This window comes from Bos grunniens, chromosome 11 (genome assembly GCF_055505025.1).
Source record: "Bos grunniens cultivar Pamir isolate PY7600 chromosome 11, Bosgru_T2T1.0, whole genome shotgun sequence".
In the NCBI taxonomy this organism is placed as follows: Eukaryota; Metazoa; Chordata; class Mammalia; order Artiodactyla; family Bovidae; genus Bos; species Bos grunniens.
The window spans coordinates 100,600,561-100,617,080 of record NC_141175.1 but is presented as its reverse complement, the minus strand read 5'-3'; the positions used below and the strand labels follow the sequence as shown (position 1 = coordinate 100,617,080).

General features: G+C 44.3%; 1 protein-coding gene across 22 annotated transcripts in view; it reads left to right on the top strand.

The window, feature by feature from the left end:
• IL1R1 (interleukin 1 receptor type 1) overlaps positions 1-16,520 on the top strand; it is a 195,702-nt gene that overhangs the window by 156,155 nt on the left and 23,027 nt on the right. For 18 of the 22 annotated variants that reach the window (XM_086327820.1, XM_086327821.1, XM_086327816.1 and 15 more), the window contains 3 exons: positions 1,836-1,987; positions 5,561-5,660; positions 11,545-11,611. In XM_086327820.1, the coding sequence (XP_086183946.1) occupies positions 11,551-11,611 (61 nt within the window). In that variant the 5' untranslated portion in view covers positions 1,836-1,987; positions 5,561-5,660; positions 11,545-11,550. Of the gene's footprint in view, positions 1-1,429; positions 1,555-1,835; positions 1,988-5,560; positions 5,661-11,544; positions 11,612-16,520 lie in introns of all 22 variants that reach the window. The other 4 variants (XM_086327830.1, XM_086327828.1, XM_086327814.1 and 1 more) reach the window with 1 other exon arrangement.

Here is a 16,520-nt window from a genome sequence, read left to right as displayed (position 1 = left end):
GGGAGAGGCTGTTGATCAGAGAATCCACTCGGAGCTGATCAGAAGTCATAGGAGAAGCTGGCCGACTAGGAAGGAACGGATTGAATGAAGTCATGGGAAGCACTGTAGAGGCAGCATGGAGGCAGAAGGATTCAGGGCTCACAGATGAGCCAGGAGCGGAGACAGCCCGGAGCTGACGGAGGAGAAGGGCTAGGCCCTCATTCCAGGGAGATGGCCCAGAGCAGGGGTGGGTGGGGGCCATGTGCTGTAGAGCTGTCTAGTAAGATGGGGACTTGGAGGGGTGGTCCCTTCACGTGGAGTGACCAAGAGCCTGTGGTAGCCTATGTGACACATTTCACAAGGTCCGTGAGACTAGGGAGCAGAGGGCAGGCCATTCAGAGTGGATATGAAAATCCTTTTAAGAAGTTTCTGGGGCAAAGAGGAAGAGAGAAAGTGAAGTGGTTAGCGGGGTGTGGTGTCCACTTCTTTGCAGAAGATTTCCTGGGCTTCCCAAATAAATCCATTCTGCTCATCCGTCCTCCCCTTTCCCCAGTCTGTTAGTTTCTCCCTGAGATCGTCCACAGGGCTCCCATCAGCTATGGTCATTCTGAGCCCCTCAACGGGAGGGGCTTGGGGATGGGTAGATCCTGGATGTGTGTCTTTGATCTGGTGCCTTATGCTTCACAGTGATGAGCTCTGACGCCTTGATGCGATGCCCTGTGCTTTCTCACAGTAAATCCAAGGTGAACAACAAGGGTGGCATTTAGCACATTTAGTCTACGTGGAAGGTTTGGCATTGAGTTAGGCTGTTTTACCCACTGGGCATTGAAAGCCCTTATGCTGAGGCTTTCCCAGCTTCTCAGAGGCCCAGGGAAATGATACAGACCTGAGAAAAAATAAAATATCAGACTCCAGAATACTAAAAGTAAACTGCAGACTCGGGAGTGGATGATGAACTGGCTGCAGGATGTCTCAGAAGGGCAGTCCCATCTCAGCTTTCTGAAGTTTTCTCAAATTATGTAACCCATCACGGATCACAGCCTTGTCGTGATGAAGGGGCTTACATAACTCAATGACACTATAAGCCATGCAGTGCAGGGCCACCCAGACAGAAGGGGATCAAACTAGTCAGTCCTATAGGAAATCAACCCTGAATATTCATTGGAAGGACTGATGATGCTGAAGCTGAAGTTCCCATATTTTGACTACCTGATGCAAAGAGCCAATTCGCTGGGAAAGACTGAGGGCAGGAGGAGAAGGGGGGCAACAGAGGATGAGATGGTTAGATAGCATCACTGACTCAGTGGACATGAATTTGAGCAAACTCCAAGAGATAGTGGAGGACAGAAGAGCCTGGCATGCTGCAGACCATGGGGTCAAAAAGCGTTGGACATGACTGAGCAACTGAACAACACAACCTCAGTAGAAAATTATGTAATTTGGAATGCAGGTGTTAAAGAAGAGTGGAAAGGACAAGTGACGATTCGTAGAGGAAGCCTGTTTTTAAACAGGGCCTGGAAGTTTCTCCTGGCAGCTGGGAAGTTTCTCGGAGCGTGATTCTCAAGGTGCCTTAAGGTATGGGCTCCTTGAGGTGGTTTGACTCATTCCTGCGCCCCAGTGTACAGCAAAGTGCCAGGTGTGTGTTCAGTTAAAACAAACGAGGGGTTGTCAACCTCTGTACTCCTCACCCCGACTTGATTTCCTGAATGTTTTCTCAAAGGACGTGCTCTTTAAATGCGTGACTCACCTTTGCAAGCTTGTTTTGTTATTTTGGACACCTTGAGACCTGTGCAGTGGTGGATGACTTACCGTCTCCATTCAAGTTCACGCTCACGTGTGTGCTCTTCCTTCCCCAGGCAGCTGCAGCCACTGAAGATGCCAGCTCCCTCCTAAGAAGTGGGCCCGCCTCCTACAGGAAACGACCTTCTCCACAGTGACCAGGCTGGTTCACCCCAGGGCCTCACCCGCCTTCTCTCATCAACAGCGGAAGCTTCCCACCGTGTTTAAGGTAGTTCTGGACTATCTCTCACTGTATACAGAATATTTTGTTTTTGTCGGTGTGTTTTTCTTTGGGACAGCTCCGTGGTTTTATCTGACTTCTGAAGGGGTCTGTGACCCTAGAAAGAATCACTGCCCACCCACTTTCCCAGGTGACCCCGCTTTCGCTCCAGCTGTGATCTTGTGATGATGTTCCCAGTACAGGTCTGAGCTGTCTCAACTCCAGGTCGTCCCAGATCCCCTGTGGATTTCACTTAACTTTCACCTAACTCTCATGGTCGCAGGGTCTGTCATGTGGTTCCAGGAGACCCAGGCTGGTGGTGCAGCGAGTGACACCCCTGTGGGCATCTCCTCGGCTCTGTGGGTACTGGAACCCACCCTCCTCACCCTGCCCTGCCCCTTGCTGGCACCACACGAGTGACTCAGGGCCAGTGGGTCCCAGACCCACTCAGTCACTGCTTCTCTGGCTTACCTCCCAGTGAGTCTCACTTTGTTCGTCTGTCTCTGTTGGCTGCTCATGCCTGCATCCCTGCTCAACCTGGATGGCCCCTCCTTGGCTGCCTGCTCTCCCTGCCTCCTCACTCATTTCCCATTTATATTCCACGTAGGTGCCAAAATTTCCATTAAAAAAAAAATCTGATCGTACACTACTCTGTGGCTTAAAGCCTTTCAGTGGTTGTTTTGCCACCTACAGATTCCAGTCCCCACTCCTCAGCAAGGATCTGCATGTTCTGGGCTCTTTCCGCCTCTCTAAGCTTTGCCGCTTTGCACCTCAACTCTGACTTACGGTCAGGAATGTGATGAATCTCCCCTGTGCTCTCCCCCCATGAGGCTCACCTCACGCCTGGGGCAGCTGTCCGGATCATGGTGTGACTCAGTGGACATGCCCACTCTCCCTGCTGGCTGGTGAGCTCCTTGAGCCCCTGGGTCAGTATTTCTAGTCTTGTTCCCAGGACCAAGTATAGACATAGGCACACAGTTGTTGTTCGATTGTGTCTGACTTTTTGTGATGTGATGAACTGCAGCATGCCAGGCTCCCCTGTCCCCGACTGTCCTCTGGAGTTTGCTCAAACTCATGTCCATTGAGTCAGTGATGCCATCCAACCATCTCATCCTCTGTCATCCCCTTCTCCTCCTGCCCTCAGTCTTTCCCAGCATCAGGGTCTTTTCAAATGAGTCAGCTCTTCACATGAGGTGGCCAAAGTATTGGAGTTTCGGCTTCAAAACCAGTCCTTCCAAAGAACGCCCAGGGCTGATCTCCTTTAGAATGGACTGGTTGGATCTCCTTGCAGTCCAAAGGACTCTCAAGAGTCTTCCCCAACACCACAGTTCAAAAGCATCAATTCTTCTGCGCTCAGCTTTATTTATAGTCCAACTCTCCTTCCAGTGAATATTCAGGGTTGATTTCCTTCATGGTTGACTAGTTTGATCTCCTTGCAGTCCAGAGGACTCTCAAGAGTCTTTTCCAGCACCACAGTTCAAAAGTTCAAAATTCACAGTTCAAAATTCTTTGGCGCTCAGACTTCTTTATGGTCCAACTCTCACATCCATACATGACCACTGGAAAAATCATAGTTTTGACTATACAAACGTTTGTCAGCAAAGTGATATCTCTGCTTTTTAATACGCTGTCTAGATTGGTCATAGCTTTCCTTTCAAGGCATGTGGTAGATCTTCAATATACAGTCATGTGGTAGATATACCAATGACTATATATTGACTGTATATTGACTTTACTCATTCACTCAGCAGTGAATGAGTAAAGAAATGAATGGATACCTCAAAATAATTTTACCAGAACTTATATCTATCATCAGAACATGCTGCTGCTGCTAAGTCGCTTCAGTCGTGTCCGACTCTGCACGACCCCATAGACGGCAGCCCACCAGGCTCCTCCATCCATGGGATTTTCCAGGCAAGAGTACTGGAGTGGGGTGCCACATGAGATGACTGATAACAGTTTTAACTCAGAGTGATCATTTGCGAGACAGTGTTCTAAGCCCTTCACATGTGGTAGCTCATTTAATCCCCACAATAGTCCTTTAAGGACAAATACTCTTATCATGGTTCCAATTTTATCCAAAGGGGGAACTGAAACACACTATCCAGTGTGGGTATGTGGGATGTGTCTTGTGATCACATGTGAAAGTGAAGTGAAAGTGTTAGTCACTCAGTCGTGTCTGACTCTGTGCAACCCCCTGGACTGTAGCGCACCAGGCTCCTCTGTCCATGGAATTCTCCAGGCAAGAATACTGGAGTGGGCTGCCATTTCCTTCTCCAGGGGATCTTCCTGTACATATGGCTGATGCCTAAATTGTGAGCGTCTTGAAGAGCAGGTTCTCATTTTATATTTCACTTGATTTACTTTGAATTTTTAAATCATATTTTATTTATTTTTGGCCACACTGAGTGGCATGTGGGGTCCCTGGTTCCCCGACCAGGGATTGAACCTGTGCTCCTTATGTTGGAAGTGCAGTCTTCACCACTGGACAACCAGGGAAGTCTCTATTTTGAATTTTTAAAATTATTTTTGTCTCCGGCACTCCCATTTTGCCTGGCATACAACAGAACATGAATGTCGCTGAGGGATTTTCTGACTTGGCCAACCTTTCAAGGACTCTCAGGGTAAAAGCTAGTCCGGTTTGGCTTTGCTCTTGGAATTTTTGTGTCACTTTGGGGCATAAGGGGGATTTTGTTAATTTTGGTTGGGAGCATGTTTAGCGTGGCCTTGGGTGGTGCCTCTTTACCTGCTTCTTCTCCACTGTCCTTGCTCCCTGGGTTATGTGACTCTTAACCCCCATCCCATGGTTTGGAGCTGATCCCCTGGCCCTAGAGTCCTGGGAATGACAGGGATTCATCAGGGGATAGAAAGTCCCCTGTGGAGGGGAAGGGGGCGTCTCCCACCTCCTTTTTCCCAGAACAGTTCCAGGACAGGTGAAGTAAAACCTGGACGCCTGGGGCTGGTCTCCTGTGTTTTATGATTCTGCGTATGTGCATTCTCAGTTGCTAAGTCTTGTCTGACTCTTCTGCCATCCCAGGGACTGTCTATGCCCTCCAGGTTCCTCTGTCTATGGAATTTCCCAGGAAAGAATACAGGAGTGAGTTGCCATTCCCTTCTCCAGGGGTCTTCCTGACCCAGGGATAGAACCCATGTCTCTTGCATCTCCTGAACTGGCAGGCAGATTCCTTACCCTGAGCCACCTGGGAAGTGCTTTATGTATCTAACAGGATACAAAGGGCTCTGAAGTCATCATCACCTGTGTAGATGAGGAAACTGCACGAGGAGAAGTTATGTCCAAGATCACGCTGGTCTTGGACTGGTCGTTATTAAGCATTGCTTGCCCACAATTAATTTGGAGATACATCTTCAGACGCACACACTATGAATTCAGCTTGGCACCTTCCTTGTCTTCTCTGTCTACTCATCGAGCAAGCCAGAGCTTGTAACTAACAGCTGGCAGAATTCAGTTGATTTTGTGATGTCTTTATCTCATTTTTAATAAACAAATATGGGTTATGGATTGACCTGGAACAGGTAATTGGGAAATGCATTAACCCTTTATTTTCTTCCTCTGTATTGTAGAGATTTAAAACACACTTCCTCGGGGTGACAGAGTTAATAAACCAGACGGCAGGACGTCAAAGCCTCCTATCTTATTTGATAATCTGAGTACCGTTTAAAGGTAAATATGATGATAATATTGTTAATCTCGATTATTTTGGGAGAAGGCTAATTTATGTGAATAAAATGTCAGAATTACAGGATATTTAAGGAATGTGGCCTTACTGCTCTGAGGTAGGTTTCAAGGCTTGAACCAGGTATAGACATCATTTTCCTCATGCTGAGGGTAAGTGGAGGAGAATGGGAATGGAGGTGTTTCTCAGGCTTGTGTGTGTGTATGTGTGTGTTCAGTCACTCAGTTGTATCTGACTCTTAGCGACCCCGAACACTGTAGCCCGCCAGGCTCCTCTGTACGTGGGATTTTCCAGGCAAGAATACCGGAGTGGGTTGCCGTTTCTTACTCCAAGGGATCTTCCCAACCTAGGGATTAAATCCAAATCCTGCATTGGCAGGCAGATTCTTCACCACTGCGCCATCTGAGACGAGGCTGGTCTCTCATGCTTAGAATGTCTTTTATTCCCTGCGTTTGCAGGCACACCTCAGAGATACTGCAGTTGGGTTCTAGATCACCACAGTAACGCAAGTCACACATTTGTTGTTTCAAAGCACATATAAAAGTTTATACCATACTGCAGTCTATTAAATGAGCAATAAAAAAGCGATGTATGTACCTTAACTAAAAAATACTTTATTGCTAAAAAAGTGCTGACCACCATCTGAAGCTTCAGTGAGTTACAGCCTTTTTGCTGGTGGAGGGTCTGATCTGCTCTCAATATTGATGGCTGCTGACTGATCACAGGAGTGGTTGCTGAAGATTGGGATGGCCATGGCAATTTTTAAAAAATAAGACAGCAAAAAAAAAAAAAATAAGACAGCAGTGAACTTTGCCACATTGATTCTTCCTCTCACTTGAACACTTAGAGGCCATTGTAGGGTTATTAGTTGGCCTAATTTCAATATTTGTGTCTCAGGGAACAGGGAGGCCCAAGGAGAGCACTGAGGGACTGCCAGTTGATGGAGATGCCAGAACACACAAAATATTTGTCAATTTAGTTTGCTGTCTTTTATGGACATGGTTCGTGATAACCCCAAAACAAATTACAGTAGTAACATCAAAGACCACTGACGAGCATAAACATAATAGAAATGAAAAGGTTTGAAATGTTGTGAGAATTACCAAAGTGTGACACAGACATGAAAGGAGCAGATGGTGTTGGAAACGTGGGGTCACTTTTCCAGTAGATGGGGTCAACGAGGGGTTGCCACAAACCTTGAATTTGTTTAAAAAAAAACAAAACACAACATTTGTGAAGTACAGTAAAGCGAAGTGCAATAAAATAAGATGTGCCTGTATTTTAAAAGCACATTGTAACATTTTTATACCTTTTAATACCACTTTTTAAAATTCATTTTTAATTGGAGGATAATTAATTTTTAATGTTGTGTTGGTTTCTGCCATACATCAACATGCATCAGTCATAAGTCACATATGTCCCCTCCCTATGGAACCTCCTTCTCACCTCTCACCCCATCCCAACCCTCTAGGTTGTCACAGAGCCCCAGTTTGAGTTCATACACCAAATTTCCACTAGCTATCTGTTTTACAGTAACGTATATGTTCCTCTAGGCCCTCCTGCGCCCGTGCAGCCACCGCTCCTTGGGCGTGGGGTAGCTCCTCCTGGCCGCCGCCCCTGGCCTCAGGCTGGGGGTAGCTCCTCTTGGCTGCTCCTGCCCTGTCACAGCCTGGCACTCTCGGCTGCCACCCCTGGCCTCGGACGTGGGGTAACTCCTCTTGGCCGCCGCCCCTCGGGCATGGGGTCCTCCTGTGCCCAGCCTGGCACTCTCGGCTTTGGCCCCTGACCTTGAACGTGGGGTAGCTCCTCTTGGCCACGTTATGTGCGCTGTCGCAGTCGCCCACGCTGTGTGGAGGTGATGGAGTTCTAGTGGAGCTATTTCAAATCCTGAAAGATGATGCTGTGAAAGTGCTGCACTCAATATGCCAGCAAATTTGGAAAACTCAGCAGTGGCCACAGGACTGGAAAAGGTCAGTTTTCATTCCAATCCCAAAGAAAGGCAATGTCAAAGAATGCTCAAACTACCGCACAATTGCACTCATCTCACATGCTAGTAAAGTAATGCTCAAAATTTTCCAAGCCAGGCTTCAGCAATACATGAACTGTGAACTTCCAGATGTTTAAGCTGGTTTTAGAAAAGGCAGAGGGACCAGAGATCAAATTGCCAACATCTGCTGGATCATGGAAAAAGCAAGAGAGTTCCAGAAAAACATCCATTTCTGCTTTATTGACTATGGCAAAGCCTTTGACTGTGTGGATCACAATAAACTGTGGAAAATTCTGAAAGAGATGGGAATACCAGACCACCTGACCTGCCTCTTGAGAAACCTATATGCAGGTCAGGAAGCAACAGTTAGAACTGGACATGGAACAACAGACTGGTTCCAAATAGGAGAAGGAGTACGTCAAGGCTGTATATTGTCACCCTGCTTATTTAACTTATATGCAGAGTACATCATGAGAAACGCTGGACTGGAAGAAGCACAAGCTGGAATCAAGATTCCTGGGAGAAATATCAATAACCTCAGATATGCAGATGACACCACCCTTGTGGCAGAAAGAGGAACTAAAAAGCATCTTGATGAAAGTGAAAGAGGAGAGTGAAAAAGTTGGCTTAAAGCTCAACATTCAGAAAACGAAGATCATGGCATCTGGTCCCATCATTTCATGGGAAATAGATGGGGAAACAGTGGAAACAGTGTCAGACTTTATTTTTGGGGGGCTCCAAAATCACTGCAGATGGGGACTGCAGCCATGAAATTAAGACACTTACTCCTTGGAAGGAAAGTTATGACCAACCTAGATAGCACACTGAAAAGCAGAGACATTACTTTGCCAACAAAGGTCCATCTAGTCAAGGCTATGGTTTTTCCTGTGGTCATGTATGGATGTGAGAGTTGGACTGTGAAGAAGGCTGAGCGCTGAAGAATTGATGCTTTTGAACTGTGGTGTTGGAGAAGATTCTTGAGAGTCCCTTGGACTGCAAGGAGATCCAACCAGTCCATTCTGAAGGAGATCAGCCCTGGGATTTCTTTGGAGGGAATGATGCTAAAGCTGAAACTCCAGTACTTTGGCCACCTCATGCAAAGAATTGACTCACTGGAAAAGACTCTGATGCTGAGAGGGATTGGGGGCAGGAGGAGAAGGGGATGACAGAGGATGAGATGGCTGGATGGCATCACCGACTCAATGGACGTTGAGTCTGCGTGAACTCCAGGAGATGGTGATGGACAGGGAGGCCTGGTGTGCTGCAGTTCATGGGGTCGCAAAGAGTTGGACAAGACTGAGCGACTGAACTGAACTGAACTGAATGTATATGTTTCCCTGCTACCCTCTCAATTTATCTCACCCTCCCTTCCCCCTTAAATAGAATATTTTTCAGGTAACATTCTAATGATTTCATGTTATTAGAATCTGGGTTTGTGATGTCTTAGTTAAAATATTTTGTGTTTGCAAGTAACTTATGGCTAGAGAAAATTAGGCAAGTCTCATCTTCTGTAAAACTAAAACGACAGATATTTTTCCAAAGCATGAGATTATATGGTCTGCCCTGGACACTGCCCCCAAGGTTGGGTATAGAGGACAGCTATTTTTTAGTTCATTTTCTCAGCCATCCTGTGAGCACTTACCATGGGCTTCTGAATTCCCAGCTCAGCACAGTGCTGGATGCAGTGATAGGGAAGCTGTGGTTCCTGTCCCCGTGGGGCTTCCTGTCCTGGGGTAACAGCAGTGACATACGTTATTACATTCATGCTGGTTGCTGTGGGGGCCCAGAGGAGGAAGGAATAGCCAGGCAAGTGTACTGGGGGCTCCCTGGGGTGGTGGGAGGAGGGTGACCCTGGTTGAGACCGGATGGATTGGGAGGGACCTTGGGAGGTGAAGGGCAGAGCCAAGCCAAGGGCTCTGGGGTTGGAGCACAGGGCAAGGTGAAGGCTGACAGTGGAGGGGCGGGGAACAGGGAGGCGGAGGCTTGAGTCTGAAGGGAGCAGTCAGAGCCTCAGCACCAAGGAGCTGTGCTCAGGGCTGTGGACTGTTTGGGGTGCACTGGGGAGCCAGTGCAGGTGTTTTGACCTGATCATTTGGTAATCTCTGGTTCAACCAGTTTGGTAATCCCTGGAGATGGACCAGTTAGTGCTGGCGAGAGCAGCTCTGGGGTGGCAGGCGTCAGGGTCACTGAGCCGGCATCTCTCATTGGGGGTGCGTGTGTGCACACGCGTGCATGCAGTGTGTGTGTGTGTGTGTGTGCATGCGTGCACATGGCAGAGTTGTCCCTATCACTGAGGTGGAGAGCAAGTTTGGTGGGGAGAATAAATTTGCTTTGAGGCCTGTGGAATATGAGGAATTCATAGGTTGTTGGATAAACTTGTACATTAGGGGCTTCCCTAGTGGCTCAGATGGTAAAGAATCTGCCTGCAATGCAGGAGATCTAGGTTCAATCCCTGGGTCAAGAAGATCCCCTGGAGATGGATATGGCAACCCACTCCAGGATTCTTGCCTGGGAAATCCCATGGACAGAGGAGTCTGGTGGGCTATAGTCCATGGGGTCGCAAAGAGTCAGATATGACTGAGTGAATTAACACTTTTCTCACTTTCATAAATTCATTGGAAGCAGGAGATTGGAGTTTGGTGCACATAATTGCAACTCCACCTCCACCCCCTGCTTCCACCTCAGGAGTACCGAACAGGAACATTCCAAAAGGAAAAGGGGCCTTCATGTGGGCTTGAGTAGTTTAGAAAGGTAGGCAAAAGGAGTATTTTTTTTTTCCTTTTTCAATTCCAATTGATATTATTTTAGTGATGTTTAATGGATAAGACCCTGGGCATGCTTTCCTTCTGGCATCAGTCAAATGCTTGACCTGATTATGCCCCCTGCCATGGATATGGACAGAATGTTATGAAATCAAAATCACAGGTTACCAGGGGCTTCCCTGGTGGCTCAGTCTGTAAACAATCTGCCTGCAATGCAGGAAACCTGGGTTCTGTCCCTGGGTCAGGAAGTTCCCCTGGAGGAAGAAATGACAACCCACTCCAGTATTGTTGGCTGAGAAATTCCATGGACAGAGGAGCCTAGTGGGCTACAGTCCACAAGGTCGCAAGAGCTGGACGCAACTCAGTGGCTAAAGCACCACCAGGACCTCAGTTTAATATATAGCCTGGTGGCTGGTCAATGCCTGTTGTAGCTGCTGCTCTGTTGGTGTGGCTTCTCAACTATGCAGAGGGCTGTGGAGGTTTTTTTGGGGTTTTTTTTGGTAAGGTTAATACATGTTTATTGTAGAAATTTTAAATTGAAAGCTCTAGTAAGCCTTTTCTGGGGCTTACTAGAACAATCATAAGAACCAACCCAATTGTAATATATTATGTCTTGCAGTCTTTCTGGTTCATTTCTATGCAGCTGTGCCATTTCATCCAAAGGGTTTAGTGTCATACGTTATAAAGGGAAGGTGTGACCTTTGGCAGGATCTGGAAGTCTGGGGCTTTGCACATGGGTCCTGACAGTGGATGTGTTCTAGGCGGGCAACCCATCCATCTAAGTAGAGACAAGATGCTTTGATGGTCTAGTGAGTAGTCTACTTGGGATGTAGCATAGGTTGGATTTCGGGGAAATTTAAATGGAAATGAATGATGGCACAGATGATGGAAGTTTTGTTCATCTTAAATTATCTGAGCTTGTCCCCAGTTCTGTTAAAAATGTTCATCCTCCTTTTACCCATTTCGCATCACAAAGCATGATCACATAAACGATGTAGGGAGACTAGCCTATCAGTGTGACTTGGGGGTGAGGGTGAAGCCAGGTGGGGAGTCAATGTATATAGCTTTAGAGATTTGCGGTGAATAGTTACTTTTTAAATTTTTGTTTGTTTGTTTCTCCAGGAGAATATGAAAGTATTACTCAGGCTTCTTTGTTTCATGACTTTACTGATTCCTTCTCTGGAGGCTGGTGAGTAAAGCATTTCCTTGTGTTCGTGTCTAAGAAAATCTGTTACGTAGAATACCTGTGGTACCTTCCTTAACAGCATCATTTTTCTTACCTGTGTCTTTGGATTTCCAGGTCACAGAACTGTATTGCTGGATGCCCTTTCAACATCTTTACTTTTCATTCTCTCATTTGTCCATTGGGAAACTGAAGCCCAGGGAGGTTAGGAGCCCACGGTCATGAGGCTATTTCAGAGCAAGAGCTGTAATCCATACCACCAATATCTAGTCCAAGTCTCTCCCCACTTTGTTGCTGCTTAGAGTATGTTCTGGGGGTTCCTGGCTTTCATTTGGAAGAGGTGTAAAATGCAGTCTTTATGAACCCACAGCTGACAGTTCTTTATTGTCTCCATTTATTCATCTTTATTCTTCCCCTCTCTCTCTCTTACTGCAAATGCATTTAGCCCTACTATGTGCCAGGCTCTGCTACTGGGGCTACAACCATGAATAATCCAAACAGAAATATCTATCTGCATGGGGTTTACATTCCAGTAATGGACAGAGACAATACCTTAGATAAATAAATATATATTATGTCATATGTTGGTAAGTGTAGAGAGGAAAAAAAAAGCAGGAAAAGGAAGGTATAAAGTTTTGGGATTGGGGTGGGCAGAAGGTTACTTTTTTTTTTTTTGGATAGTGTGGCCAGGAAAGATCTCATCAAGAAGTTGACCTTTGACTTGACCCTGAAGGGAGGGGGTCGAGGGAGCTATATAGACCAGGTTGGGGGTGGAGAAATATTCTAGGCAGCTTGTGCCAAGGTCCTGAGGCCAGGAGTACTGGCATGCTCCAGGAACTAAAATCTGCTGTGGCTAGAACAGAGTGAAAGGTGAGGGGTATGATTTGAGTGATAGAGACTAGGGGAGGGTTGACCATGTAGAGAACTTAGTGACCTTTCTAAGGATCTTGGCTTGTACTCTGAAATGGGAAGACTGTGTAGGTTTCCTGTTTAAACCTTGAGAGGTGATTATTTATTTTTTTTTTGGTTGCACTCTGTGGCTTGTGGGAACTTAGTTCCCCAACCAAGGATTGAACCCAGGCCCTCTACAGTGAAAGTGTGGAGTCCTAACCACTGGACTGCCAGGAGATTTATATGTTTTACAGGCACATTTTGGTTCTTAAACTGCGAACAGACCATTGGGAGGCAAAGGGAGAAATAGGCCAGTTAGGAGGTGGTTACAGTGGTTCAGAAAAGCTATGAAGGTAAGCTATTCAAGGGTGACAAGGAGAATTGAGTTGTCAGAGTCTGGATATACTTTGACAACAGAGCCAAGAGGATTTTCAGATAGAGTGGATGTGGGTGTGAGGGACAGAGGGTTTTAGTCTGAGCACATGCAGAGTGGAGTTGCCATTGATGAGAGGGGGAAGGTCATGTGTTCAGACTGGACATGTTACGGCTGTTGTTCAGTTGCTAAGATGTGTCCGACTCTTTGTGACCCCATGGACTGCAGCACGCCAGGCTTCCCTATTCCTTCACCATCTCCCAGAATTTGCTCAAACTTATGTGCAGCGAGTTGGTGATGCCATCTAACCATTTCATTCTCTGCCACCCTCTTCTCCTCTTGCCCTCAGTCTTTCCCAGCATCGGGGTCTTTTCCAGTGAGTCGGCTCTTCACATCATGTGACCAAAGTATTGATCTTCAGCATCAGCATCAGTCCTTCCAACAAATATTCAGGGTTGGTTTCCTTTAGGACTGACTGTGTTTTATCTCCTTGCTGTCCAAGGGACTCTCAAGAGTCTTCTCACCACAATAGTTGTTCGATGTCTACATAGTGATTTGAGCTGTCTGGAGCTAGAGATTGGAAGAATAAAGTTGAAGACCTTGGCAAGCAGCTGGTATTCGAACTCTGAGACTCAATGGGGAGTGAGGGTGGTTAGAAAAGAATAGAGCATCAAGGAGCGAACTCCGCAGCTCTCCAAGAGTGGGTGGTCAGGCTCCCACTCATCCAAGAGCCAGTGACAGACTGGCCAGAAATGTAGGAGGAGAGCCAGACAGTGTCCTGGAAGCCAAGTGAAGAACCTATTTCGAGGATGAGGATAACACGTGTCCAGTGCGATGGATGGTGTCACTGACTCAAGAGACATGAATTTGAGCAAACTCCAGGAGATAGTGAAGGACAGAGAGGCCTGGTGTGCTGCAGACCATGGGGTTGCAAAGAGTCAGACAGCACTGAGTGACTGAACAACAGCAGCCATGCAGACGTGTTAAGTAAGATGATGTTTGAAAGTCATTGATTTAGCAACTTAAAAGTCATAGGTGACTTGGTCAGAACAGTTTTGGTGGAGCGATGGGGCAAACCCCAGATAAACAGGAGAGTGTGTTGAGCTGAGTTCTTAAGGCTTACTTTTTTTATCACTGTTAATTGTTGTTGCTACTGCTATTCCTAGGAGTGAAATACTTACCAGTCCTGGCTCAGTGCAGGTGCCATGCTGAGCGCCTAGGGACTTCTGTTTCAATACTGTTTTTAAGCAGCTTTAAAGGAGGTTATAATAGACTCACAATAAACCACACGTTTAAGGTATACAATTTGATGTATACATACCCACCCATGAAACCATCACAATCCCAGATAATATTGAAATGAGTATAAATTGGTTTAGAGAGATTGGACTACTTAACAATATTGAGTCTTTTGATCAAAGAACGAACTATAGACATCTTCATTGTCTTTGATCTCTTAACATTTATTTAAATAAATTTAATCTTTAACATTTTGTAATTTTCATTGGATTGGTCTGATGCATCTTTTGTCAGATTTATCCTTAATTATTCATATCTATTGAGGCTATTATAAAGGTATTTTCAAAAATCCAGTTTCTAATTGTTTTTGATAATATAAACTCATTCCTATTTGCATATTCATATCATATCCTACAACTGAGGAACCCCTCTAGATCTTTTGTAGATTTCTTTACATATTAAAGATTTCATAGCATATTCTACATAGATAATCACATCATGTGCAAATAGACATTTTATTTTCTCCTTCAATCTTAATGCCATTTCTTTTTCTTGCCCTAATATACTAATTAGGTCTTCCAATACAATGTTGAATAAAAGTGGTTAGAGTGAACATTCTTACCTTCTTGCTCATTTTATATATGATAGCTATACGTTTTTTATAGCTGTCCTTTATTAGGTTTAGGAAGTTCCCACCTATTTCTAGTTTTGTTTGTTGCTGTTTTTCTTGGATAAGAACCCAACTTTGCATTCCTAGCATGTTACTTACCTCACAATGCACTGTTGGTTTTTAATATACTGTAGGATTCGATTTGCTAAGATGTTTAAAAATTTTTTGCATCTGTATTCTATGATGAAGACTGGTTTGTGGTTTTCCTGTAATGTCTTTGGTTTGGGAATTAGAATAATACTTATTTGACCGAGTGAATTGGGAAGTGTTTCTGACTTCAATTTTCTGAAAGAGTTTGTGTAAAATTGGTGTTTTCCTTCTATGAATATACCAGTGAAACCATCTAGGCTTGCAATTTTGTTGTTCTTGTTGTTGGGTTTTTTCCTTAAAAAAATTTTTTTTTATTGAAAGAAAGAACTAGCTTTTGATATCTTTGGTTTTTCTCTGTTGTTTTTGTTTTTTTTATTTCATTGATTTTTCTCTTGGAGCCATATCATTTACTATCTTATGCTTACTTAATTTTTAGGTTTTAATCTTTTCTGATTTATTAAGTGGAAACTGAAGTTATTTGAGATCTTTTTTCTTACAGAGGTACTTAATGCTATTGACTTTCCTCTAGGTATTTTTTTCCTTTGCATGACACAAGTGTTGATATGTTATATTTTATCATTCAGATCAAAATACTTTCTAATTTCCTCTTTGATGCATGGGTTATTTAGAATATTTTTTTTAAGGTTTTAAACACATCAGTGAATTCCTAGATATTTTTCTGTTATTGATTTCTAATTTAATTCAGCTGTCACCAGAGAACATCCTTTGAACCCTTTTAAGTTTGTTAACTGTTGGATTATGAACAAGAATATGGTTTATTTTGATAAGTTTTCTTGTGTGCAATTAAAAAGAATGTGTATTTGGTTGTTGGTTAAGATTTTCTGTAAATACTAATTATGCCAGATTGGTTGATAGTATGGTTCAAATCTTCTACATCATTGCTGCTTTTCTAATTGTTCTACTTGTCCTGTCAGTTACTGTGAGTAGTGTTGAAATCTCTTGACTCTAATTGTACGTTCTTTATTTTTTTTTTGCAGTTCTATCAGTTTTTGCTTTATGTATTTTGAAATACTGTCAATAGGTGAATAAATGTCTAAGATTACCATGTACCTCTTGACAAATGACTCCTTTGTCGTAATTAAATGACTTTTTACCCCTGGAAATATGCTTTAGTGTAAAATCTACTTTGATAATAATGTAGTAACCATTAAAATCTTATTTTAATTAACATAATATTTCTCTCCCCTCTCCACTTTTAAGGTGCTTTTACACTTAAAGTGTGTATATGTGTGGGTTTGTGTGTATGTTAGCATATAGTAGGATCCTATTTTTTAAATCAAATCTGACTATCTCTGCCTTTCAATTGGGTTACTTAGACCATGAAAAAAATGTAAGATGATTATTAGTATATTTGGGTTTTATTTTAGGAGCTTGTGATTTTATTTTCTCCTTGTACTATTATTTCTTTGTTATCTTTTTCTCTCTTTTTGTTTTTGCTGACTTTTGGATAAATTGAGAATTTTCATGATTTATTTTATCTTTTGTGTTGGCTTATAATAACTTTACAAAAATAGCTGCCTTAATACTTATGGTATCCATCTTTAACTTATCAGAAATGGCAACCCACTCCAGTATTCTTGCCTGGAAAATCCCATGAACAGAGGAGCCTGGTTGGCTACTGTCCATGGGGT